The sequence below is a fragment of the Diadema antillarum genome, unplaced genomic scaffold (genome assembly GCF_040938485.1).
Source record: "Diadema antillarum isolate AM-2024a unplaced genomic scaffold, OU_Dant_1.0 seq00000338_RagTag, whole genome shotgun sequence".
NCBI lineage: Eukaryota > Metazoa > Echinodermata > Echinoidea > Diadematoida > Diadematidae > Diadema > Diadema antillarum.
The window spans coordinates 1702238-1714529 of record NW_027271351.1 but is presented as its reverse complement, the minus strand read 5'-3'; the positions used below and the strand labels follow the sequence as shown (position 1 = coordinate 1714529).

The 12292-nt window shown below is 39.4% G+C and overlaps 1 protein-coding gene across 1 annotated transcript in view; it reads right to left on the bottom strand.

The window, feature by feature from the left end:
* The window catches only part of LOC139730843 (transient receptor potential cation channel subfamily A member 1-like), a 42227-nt gene extending 41488 nt beyond the window's left edge, over positions 1-739 (bottom strand). Inside the window, exon 1 of the mRNA XM_071641714.1 lies at positions 709-739. Within this exon, the coding sequence (XP_071497815.1) occupies positions 709-739 (31 nt within the window). The remainder of the gene's footprint in view (positions 1-708) is intronic.
* Positions 740-12292: the final 11553 nt, after the last annotated feature.

Genomic DNA, 12292 nt, shown 5'->3' with positions numbered 1-12292 from the left:
TATAACAAAATTAAATGAAATATGATATCCAGCTATATATAGGAGACATACATAGAATATTGCAAATATAGAAAACATATAGTGGTCGATCTATGAAGTTTGGAATCTGTGAATGAATGCTAAAGAAATATGAAGGAACCTAAAAGAGAGTTTGTTGAGCGTAGGTCCCAGTTAAAATCGAGTTAAAGATTGAGATGAGGAGTACGGGTACAACAACGACCGAAACATGGAGAAAAACAAAATAAAAAGAAAGTACAATTATACAGTAATATAATATAGGTATTGAAGAATCCCGACTGCTTATAGAGGCGACCCTTTCCGATAAACCTTATGCACATATTCGCTGACACGTGGCTGACGAGCGCTATTCGTGATTTTCGAATGTCCTTATAGTGGACAGCGAATTCAGTCGGACCAAAAATGTTTCCACACACGCCATAGTGGCTATAAGAGGCTCTTTAATTCTTTAAACGAAATTGAACAAAGAAATGTTTCAATTTGAAGAAATCATGTTACTGTATACTGAAATAGATAGCAATATCTAACAAAGGGATACAGCACCAAACTACAGAACATTGGTTCTGGGGTTTCATGTTGTTGTCGGTAGGTTTTTTTTTCCTTCCCCGACTTATCTTCTTGACATTAAACGCAATGTAGACTTGGAGAAACCTGAATTGCATAATTATAAGGAAAAAAGGACATAATTACCTGCTCCCCGGTTGACCAGAAGCCTGACCATCTCCACGTTGTCTTTCTCGGCTGCATAATGGAGGGCGCTGTAGTTTTCTTCATCGTGTTCATTGATCTTTTTGTTGACAACATCGTCGTCGAGTTTATCGAGTAGGTCCTTGAGTTCGTCCAGATGTCCAGCACTGGCGAGCTGTGAACAGGGCAATGATGGTGGTACTTATTCGGAGAGTTACACCAGAGTTGAAAGAATCATGAGAGTGCGAGAATCAAATCCTAATGTACATTACCCATGCACCCCGACAGCTCCCTCCCCCCCCCCCCCCAAAAAAAAAATAAATAAATAAAAAAATAAAATATATATATATATATATATATATAAATGTATATGTATCTGAACTTTCCGCCCTGATAACTTTCAATATGATTTAACAATGTAAAATGCTATCTAAAGGTATGAAACTATTACTTGTTACCTACATCATCGTGCAGAAACCCCCATAAAATTGCTGGACATACCCGTGCTCCGTAGGCGCAAGGAGCATGAGGAGTATAACAGAAGTACTAGGGAGTAATAACATGGGCGAAACCGCCCATCTTATTACTCCCTAAAACGCTCGAAACCACCCGTCTTCTTTTTTTTGTATGTGTGGTTTTATGCTGTACCATATCAATGTTTTCATATAGAATATATAGTCATGTAATTTGAAAGAGGTCAAAGGTCAACAAAGGGGAGTTTCTTGGGTTTTTTTTCTTTCTCTAGCACCTCCCTGATAGCCCCTGCCAGTTGTGAGCAAAACATTTTCATTCATAATCATCATGCATGCTAAAAGCATTCGAGTGCCAAACTTGGAAGAAACAAACCATGTTTCTGTTGTATTCATTGCTGCATTCTCTCAATCCACATGTATGTAGTTGGGTTGACCTTTATACAAATGATGCACAGGATAGAGTGCGTTAGTGTAGGCGTAGTGCACTCGAGGGTATTTACAATTGTGAAACATGCACGAGGCGAAGCCGAGTGCATGTTGCACTACATTGTAAATACCCGAGAGTGAGCTACGCCTCCACTAACGCCACGAAATAATCCTGTGCATCATTTGTTTTATAAAATGGGTCGAAAATTCGAAAACTAACATCATTTTTCAGCGTTTTTCACGTACCTTTGTGGGTCAAGACGTCCGAAGATGTTCGTCCCAAACTTTTACGCACGTCGCACTCGCGGAAGTCCCGCACATACAGTACAGTGTGTATAAGTATAATGGGGGGTTGGGTTTCCGGACACCCGCATGAAAACTTACTTATTTTACATAGAATATGCACCCTTTACCTTAAAGACTTGATATAGACTCCTCATATAGGCCTACTAGACAACATACTCTGAAAACGGCGTGAGAATTAACCTGCTAAATCGTTGGATTTGCTCTTCAAAGTGACTCCATGTACGCGTCCGGTCCCATAACGCTTGGTCTACTGTACTCAAAGAGATTATACCTATAGAGTAAGTAGTCGCCATACGCATGCGTACAAATAGTGCGTCCAAAATTGAAGAGGGAGCGCACACTCAGCTCCTGGCACTGGATCTAAGTCTACGTTCAAGTCATATCTTCTCATATCATATCTGGAATGATTCTTATTCTTCATTACACATTTTCATTTTCAGAATCACAATGTCGTTAATTGTTTGAATATTAGTTTCCACGATGGTATCACATCATTTGAACCATTTGGTAGAGTCCAGACTTTTTTGTTGTTCGCAAAATAAAGAGTGGGAACTTGGGTGTAGACTAGACAGTACTTGAGCATTATGACGTTTGTTTCGCGTACATTCCCACTCAAGCCATAAAATCAAACAACCTCAGCACCATTATGACGCTTAAAGATGACCATTGTGACGTCACAATAAAGCAACGCAAGGTCACTGCGCCGAATATTCAAGTCGAGCGCATTAAACAGTGCGCTGCCAGGATTCGTGCAATGGCGGCTCCCACAACGGGAAATGGCAGCTACCTCGCGCGGCTGCCTCCCCACTGGACTACGCCCTCTTGTGTTATAATCTCTTTGACTGTACTGTACAAAGTGTACGTATAGTACAGTATACGTACGTACGCCACATATGTTATGCACAAGGGAAGACAGGCCGGCCGGCCGGCAGCCCGAACTAGAAGTTGTTTACAGGATTGACAGCGCGTACGCGTATGCATGCAATTCATCAAAGGAGCCGCCGCGCGCACAGACGATCGGCAATCTACCATAGGATTACAGGCAGTGCAGTTGTACTGAAGTAAAGGAAGGAGGTGTGTCTCATTTCAGCGCTTCCTATTGGCTACATTCTTGAACCCATTTTATAATGTGCAATAATGCACGCACATGATGTATTTGCCATTGACCTCGCTGTGTTGCGTGCCGAACCATGCACACGCGTATATCGTAATATAATGGGAGCATACAGGTATTTTCCCGTTTTTTCCACCTGGACGAGCATTCTGAATTTCACTGAGGTCACTTTTGGAGTATGTAACATAGACAAAGATCTTCGGAGGTTTGAGAAAGAACAAAAAAAAAAACCACAATAAGCCCTTCAACTCCGAATTATTATCTTTTAAGTCTAATCATAACTTTTGCTTACGCAATGATAGCAGTAATGATAAAAAAAAAGGCACAGCAGATTTTACAGACGGGTAACAAAATAAACTTATAAACTAATCCACTTCTGGGGGTTGTCATTATAGGATTGTAAAAGGGAAAACCTCAATCTCCTTTTAAATGAGCATACAGAAGAAGCAGATTTTACATCAAGGTTCAGGGAATTCCAGTAATTTGGTCCAGGGTAAATGAATGTATTCTTTGCTAAAATCGTTGGAAGAAGTGGTAAATGAAACCCATTAGAGCGTCGAGTCAGTTTCGTAACTACGGGGGAGGGGGGGGGGGGGTACGGGGGGGGGGGCACCCCCCAAATCCGCTGGTTGAAAAAAAATACAATAAAAAATAAACTTACCAAAATGGTAATTCAAGGGTTAGTAAACTGCTTTTGCAATCGACATAAAAAGGTGATCAAGAAATAAGATGTTTTTCTAATATTTCTTTTAACCATAATTAAAGAGGTATATAGTGTGAAACATTGTTCAAAAAGTCCGGAGCCGACAAAAGATTGTGATTCAGCGTGATTCCTGGTTGGCATTCTGCATGTAAGCAGGATGTGCGCAGTGTACTCAGAACATCCGAAAGGCAAAACGCAAATGAAAAGAGTCGCTGCAATGTTGCGCAATGTGATGTAGAATGAACACATTTGTACCTTACGCTTCGTTATATCAAAGCTAGATCATTGATTTTGAATTTTTCAGCTCGCTCGCTTCGCTCGCTCGCATTTAATCGTTATGCCATGTTACTGCCAGTAATTGCCAGCTCGGTGCGCGCCCCCCCCCCCCTTAATTTCAAAAGCGAAAAAGTATAGCTACAAACGGCAGTTTTGGGACTGTAAAATGTCAAAATTTTCAAGCTCGCTGGCTCCGCTCGCTCGCATTTAATTGTTACGCCATTCTCCTGATGTCACTGCCAGTAATTGCCACCAGTTGCGCCCGATGTGTCCCCCCCCCCCCTTAATTTCCAAAGCGAAAAATATAGCTACAAACGGCAGTTTTGGGACTGTAAAACGTCAAAATTTTCAAGCTCGCTCGCTTCGCTCGCTCGCATTTAATCGGTATGCCATTCTCCTCATGTTGCTGCCAGTATTTGCCAGCAGTTGCGCCCGGTGCGCCCCCCCCCCCTTGATTTTCAAAGCGAAAAAATATACAGTGTAGCTACAAACGGCAGTTTTGGGACTGTAAAACGTCAAAATTTTCAAGCTCGCTCGCTCCGCTCGCTTGCATTTAATTGTTATGCCATTCTCCTGATGTTGCTGCCAGTATTTCCCAGCAGTTGCGCTCGGAGAGCCCCCCCCCCCCTTAATTTTCAAAGCGAAAAGATATAGCTACAAACGGCAGTTTTTGGACTGTAAAATGTCAAAATTTTCAAGCTCGCGAGCTTCGCTCGCTCGCATTTACTCGTTATGCCATTCTCCTGATGTTACTGCCAGTAATTACCACCAGTTGCACCCGGTTGATTTTTGAGGAACATATTCAAAATTAGGTGGAAGTAAACTGTTATCATACATGTAAATCAAAATAATGCATTCATTTTTAATGACTTATATTTGAGGCAAACAATTCATTTGTATGTGAACGTATGGGAGAATTGCAAATGATACGGAGGGCTTTCTTTTGCAGTAATAACACTCTAGTCAGGAGAGCCTGATAAGTATTGCCCCCAGCTAAAATGCCATAATTAAGGTAAGGGAGTATCAAGGAAGAGTATAAGACAAGTAATGTTTGTTTGTTTGTTTGTTGTTGTTTTTTTGAGGGACATAACATTTCAGTCTATTCATAACACAGATATAATCAATAAGTATTTTCCAAGAAAGTTTATTATCTACCAAAATACCATGAAATTTAAAGTGTGATACACTTTCTAAATTGCAATAATCCTGAACCATTTCTGAATTCAAAGAATCGACAGTATTACTGAAAAGAATATATTTTATTTTTTGAACATTCAAAGACAACTTATTGGCTCTGACCCAATAGGTCATTTTTTAATTCAGTATTCACTTTTTCAACAAGAACATCAATATCATTATGGGCAAAAAGACACTGGTAACATCATCAAAATGTATAAAGGAAAGTACCTCAGACACGGAAGAAAAATCATTGATATATTTTGAATAGCAGCGGCCTTAAAAGACTTCCCTGCGGAACATCACACTTGACATCTCTTGTGATTGAATTATCATAAGTAATAACAGTAATGTTTTGTGTGAGCTATATTAGATAACTCTTGAACTACTCCGAGGACTTCCGCGTATTCTATAGTGTGATAATTTGTGGAGTAAAATATCATGATTAATTGTATCGAAGGCCTTGGAGAAGTCCAAGAATATACTTATTAAATGAGATTATCCTATGCATTAATGACTTTGTCAATAAAATGAAGAATTGCGTGAATGGTGCTATGTTTTTTTCTCGGAAACCAAACTGAGAATTTGTTAATATTTTATGCACATTAAAAATATTGTGATTTCTTATACTTTGGACAGTTAAGAGAACAAAGAACATTGACGGTAATTAGTAACATCCCAATTATTGCCTATCTTAAATATTGGAATTACTTAAGCCAATTTCATTTTATCATGAAGCACACCATTAGAAATTGACAAACTAAAGATATGAACCAAAGGATCTTTAACTGATGACATAACACCCTTAAGAATGCAATTATCTATATCATCATGAGCAGAACTTCTTTCGTTTTTTAAGGAGGATATAATATCAATGATTTGTATCTGTTTGTTGGAAGTAAAAAGAAAAATAAAATTGAGGTTAAGCTGACCCAAAAATTCAGTAAAATTCTGTTCTGTAGCCGGGATACCTTGAGCAAGCGTTTCACCTATTTTTTAGAAATAAAGATTAAAATCATTTGCGATATCAGGGTCATTAATTATTTCATCATCCAATTTTGTTTCACCAATTTCATTTTTTTTTTATTCGGAGTATTCATAGCCTGTTTTAAAACTTTCCAGGTATTCTTCATATCAAACTTCAATCTCGACAACTGCTGTGAATAATATGACTTTTTCTTTTCCAAACGAAATTCATTTTAGTGAATTCATTTTAGTGTGTTTTTATACAATGTGTATCTGTTCTTTGCAAGTTCAGTTTTCTCCGTTTTGTATTTAAAATAAAATCGTTTCTTTTTTAATCGATGGAACGAAGAAATGATTTTGAAATCCAAGGTAACTTAGGTGTCTTTTCATAGTCCATTTTATTTTCTTGCTTTGGAATGATATCATTCAAATGAAAATTAAAGATTTCCATAAAAACATCAAAAGACAGGTTTACATCATCACTTTCATAATTATACTCGTGACCAATCAGCATTGTCAAGAGCGACAATCATGGAGACTGGCTAATTTATCACATGAGACTCTACGTTTGAATAAAGGAAATGAAGGTTTTGCATCATTGATTAGAGTTGTCAATGTAAAATGGGTCATAATTGGAAAATGGTCTGTCACATCTGCAAAAAAAAAAAATTATAAATGAAGCGGGAAGAGGTAGGACTTATTATTACAAAAACAAGTTGTCAATTAGAGTAGCAGAGTGATGCGTGCTTGCGAGTTTTCGTAAGCACGACGCAGCCGGTAATTGAGCGTGCGGTGTGCAAAATTTGCTTCTGCGCATGATCAAATCCGAGGAACGTCCCGTCCTAGGGAAAACGAGTACGGTACTCGACCAAAATAGCGTTTGGTCCCGATGCTGGGCAGGGGTGAGCCAGCCAGCCAGCCAGCCAGCCAGCCAGCCAGCCAGCCAGCCAATCAGCAATCTTGTCCCCACGCCTCCGTCCTAATTGACAGCTACGGGAGAGCGAAACTGCTTTAGATATGGGGACGGGAGTCTGGGTACGGGGATTGTCACAGCTGATTGCTTCCGCGTATTCTCGGTCTTCCCGTCGTGTAGCGAAAACTACTTAGTTTCGCTTTTTACCGGACGGAGGACAAGATCGCTGATTGGCTGGCTGGCTGACTCCTGCCCAGCATCGGCACCGAACGCTATTGGCCAAGTACTAGTACAAGAGTACCTTACTCGTTTTCCCCGCAGGACGGGACGTTTTTCGGATTTGATTATGCGCAGAAGCAAAATTTGCACACGGTACGCTCAACTCCCGGCCGCGTCGTGCTTGCTAGAACTCCCTGACCACCACCACCACCACCAAAAACAACAACAACAAAAACAAAACAAAAAAAATTGCTGCTGCGGAGAGGAACTTGGAGTGAAAGAATGCAGGATAAATTGTGCAGGAAGGGTCAATAATGATGAAAGAGAAGAACACACAACACACAACAGGTGAACGAGGACACAACGAGTGTCTCGGTGGGCTTTCGGGAAAAAAAAAGACATACAAACGCGAAGAGTTCGGCAGAGAATACAGAGAAAAGGGAAAGGAATTCATATATTTCAGATTGTTTGAATCAGCTAAGTAGGTAATTGTAATGTGAATATCGATACACATTCGTTGGATTACCGAAATTGTAAAATGCAGTGGAAGAAGGACGATGCCAATTACAAGAAGAAGTGATGGAAACATTGGTAACAACGGGACATTTGAATAAGCAATATCGCATGCCCCTTCCAGGCATCCCCTCCAAAAACAAAGTAAAACAAAGGGATCCTACCAAAGGTGGGTTCCACTTGTTTATTAGGATCGCTTTGTTTTGGATATCTCAGCCATTTCAAAACAGATTTTCATCAAATAAACTTTAAATACCTCTTAGACTTGCATGCTGTTTTATATTTCTAAACTGGTTTCTTGTTTTTCCCACTAAAAGTTGGAAACCTGAAGCCCCATCTCAACCAAAACTATACCATCCATTTTACCATGGCAACAATAGCAAAACTGCTACAAGAAAAAAAAAAGAATATTAATCGTACGTAATTAGTGTCTAAAAAACAAAGGAAAAGGTCCCTTGAAATTTGAAACAGGTTTTGATCTCATCTTTTATATTTTAGAATTATTCACACAATGAGGAAATCGCGGGTCGGAACTAGTTGATGTATACTTCTCGCTTCTGCGCCGCGATGTATACAGCTGTCTCTGGCGACCTGAAATTAGCAACTTTGTTTCAAATATCCCTAATAGAGCACAGTCAGTGTAATAATATTTCTACAATGCCATTCTCTTCTGGTGAACCGTCAAAACGTTCGACAACAACGTTAACTGATTTCTTAACTTGTTTGATGTCGAGAACCCTTTCGGTGAGGGCAGTGACAACAATACTGATGAAAACGGAGTAAATCCGGGGAGGTTATGAGAATTAGAGAGGAGAGCAGGGCAACCTCAGAACTATCAGCATTAATTACTAACGCTCCTTTGATAACATGATTCCCAGTTCTGAGGATGCACGACAAATTCGCTACCTTAATAAGGTCAAAGGTGAGTATACGAAATTTCACAAATAATAAAGGAACAATGTTCATGTACCATTATACTCTGTGAAGTATTTGATCCGACTTCAAAAATCAGAATAAGGGCAAGAATCTTGCATCAAATCTTATATACATTTCCATCCTCTCTGAATAGAAATTTCGAATTTTGTCATGAAAATCTATACACGAAAACAAAAATTGGCATTTAATCATTAGAAAAAAAAATGAGATGTGCGAAGATCTAGTTCATTGCACTCTATGAGATTACCTGAACAATCGATTTTTCCGCTTCTCCAGCAAGCCACACAGAATGATCGTTGTTTGAAAGACCGCTTTGCAACATGCAGCTTTCGTTCCAATTATTGTCTGCTCCCAGCGGCTGCTCCTGAGCAGCCATGGCGCAATCTCGATCTTAACCAATGTTGGAAAGCGTCGAAAAGCAAAGTACAGCTATAGGTATAGCGAAACAGGGAGGTGGAAAGCCAAAGAGACCTTTCAACCTTGGCAGTACAGGTCCTAAATGCGAAGGGTGCACAGGTGTCTACCAGTTTAATCAAGCTGCGTTTGCTTATCCCTTGTATACAGGATTTTTTTTTCATACAATATATTTCTGTGTAATCAACCGTGACACGCTTCGAGTTTTCGACATTCAGTGCACCACACACACAAAAAAAAGGGGGGGGGGGGGGAAGAGGGACATTCTGAACTTGTTTGCCCTACGCAGTCTACCTGGAATATTTTGTTTGCTTGTCAAATCCGCCTTTATGGCAAAATCCTAGCTTTTGTTTCGTTTCGGCTTGCAGATCCTGTTACCAGCCGCACAGATTATCATTTCATTTTCCGTTTCCGTTTCCGTTTCTGTATCCGTATCAGTTTCAGTTTCAGTTTGATATGAACATTCCATGAAACGGGATATACTTCTTGGTAATGCAAAATACATAACACGCACAATTATTATGTCTCGTAGATAAAACACAGTAAATATTGAATGTATCCTACATTAGCAATTATTATGTTGATACATTTTGTATTGCAGATGCAAAAGAACAGAAAAACATGAAGGGATTCCTAAGAAAAGCTGTCAAGCTTGTATAGAAATTGTAACTTTCCAAGGAAATATGAATTCTCTGCATTATCAACATTGATTATAGAGGCCTGAAAATGATTCGAATCTGACTGAAACGAATATTCATATCATAACAAAACAGCACTAAGCAAAACTTGGGCAATTTTTCTGCATTGAGACACAGCCATTCTGTATAGAAGTAGTGCAGTGTAGTTTGTCAATTTTAACTCACTATTATGCACTGTATAATTCCCTATCATATGCATATTGCAAACAGTGTATGCAAATTAATAGTAAGAGCAAAGATAGTAGAGATAAGCGTCTTTGAGTAAGAGTGTACACGTTCTTTGTTATTCGTATATGCATGAATGAACGTGGAATTAGGCCTTTACTAACTGTGTGTATATTTCAGATATTTCAGAGGATGTCTGATAGAACAATACCAGACTCGGGAATAGGGAGAATATTACAAAATATATATATATATTATCTATTAAAGTGGCAGATCGGTCAGTAACACGTCAGTTAACATGTTTATGCATGTTCTCCAGTTCACGAAGCACCAGAGTGCAATAAATTTTGTACAATATGTATTCGGAAATCACCAACACTGAATTACTGCAATGTCTAGGCTCTTACCCGTGTGCTATAATAGTTGCCTATGTAATTCTTTGTTATTATTTGCTATTGAACAAGAGTTTTGATGTCTATCAATAAATCATTGTACTCTCTAAAAATAATCGAGTGAAAATTTTCACTCTTAAAAGAGCGAATACAAAAAAGAGTGAATTTCGAGTGAAATTGGAGTGAATTTTGAGTGAAAATGCTCATTTTCACTCATTTTGGATTGACGTCAGGGATCACTCCAAAATCTTCGAGTGATCCCTGACGTCACTCCAAAATGAGTGAAAATGAGCATTTTCACTCAAAATTCACTCCAATTTCACTCGAAATTCACTCTTTTTAGAGTGAAAATTTTCACTCGATTTTTTGTAGAGAGTAAGGAAAAGCCTTTCTTTGTATCTATTTTCGCTCGATTGGCGTCAAATCTGTGTGGATGCATGAGGATTCTTACTTTTTCTTTCCTTACTGTTATATTTTACCTGTCCATCATTTCTTGTCATTGTATCTGACTTTGATTGTAATTTCAGTTCGACGGGCTAATTGGCGGAGTGAAAAATTTTCTTCAGAGAATTGTGAAAGTCATCAATGATACCATTTTAACAGAATTATTTAAAACAGTGCCAAATAAATACTTCTCCATCTAATTGAGAAGATTTTAATCGTTTGAGAGCTAATTGAGATATACAGAACGTCTACAAGTTGTGATATCGTCAATCTTTATCCTTTTTTTACTGTCTCTCATCATTTTTCATTGTATCCTACTTTACCACCCCTTGCTTTGTTATTCCTTGTCTTCTTTCATCTCATCTTCCATCTTTCCTCCCCTTCTATCCTCTTTACGATTTTTTTGACGTTATTCTATCATCTTCTCTTCTAATTTTGGTATGTTACCCTTGAAGACACTATTCAACATTTTTTGGGGGGCTAATTTCGCCCCAGCGAGCAGCGCCGCGCCACGCCCGCGACCCGCTTGTTTAGCATACTATGCCAGCACAACCCGGATAGGATCGACGGTTTCTGCAGGCTGCGGTATATTCGTTCCGGCGGAACCCGGCATCGGCTGAATTCGGCCTGTATTGGATCCCCCGGATCCCGGAACGAATATACAATGTACTATGACACCGGCATGGATCGCATGTCGTTTGTCATCACCACGGTCTGTCGCCGCTGTTTCCGTGAAGCGGGAGAGTGTCTCGGATAGTTTACGGATATCTTAAAGGTCCTATTTACCTTTGGGAGCAGTGATTGAAAAATTGTCAAGGTGTATTACATTTTGATGCATATCATTGTGTAGGTATGTTGTATCACAAAACATCATACCATATATAACAATTTTCACAATAAAGCATCTAATATAAGGAGATATCAGTATTTTTCTCCATAAACCATAACTATTTATAGACGGTTTACTAGTAGTCTTTGAGCTTCAATTAGGAGGCCTTCCATGCCCTGATCTCCCCAAGGGGAGGGGGGGCTGAGAGGTAGCGTCGTCTTCCCGATCATTAGACATTGGAGTTCGAGATGTATAATTCATATGGCACTGCCGTCACACTTGAAAAAGAAGATTGCTGTTCACTGACACGGGTATTTAAAGCCCATCCACTCGGACTGCTTTGAATTTTTACCTACCTTGAATTTCATTATGTGACTTCACTGCCTTAAGCACCTGGGCAATATGCTAACCCCTGAAGACTTATACGAGTATTATGTAATAGAATCAATGCACATGGCATTAGCTGCGTTCAGACGGAGACAGTTTTGGTCGGAGTAACTTCGGAGGAAGGGTCGGAGGAAGCTTGGTCGGAGGAATGTCGGAGGGAAGGTCGGAGTAGTGCCCGTCTGAACAAGGTCGTGGTAACTTCCTCCGGTCGGGAAAACTTACTACGAACTCTTCCTC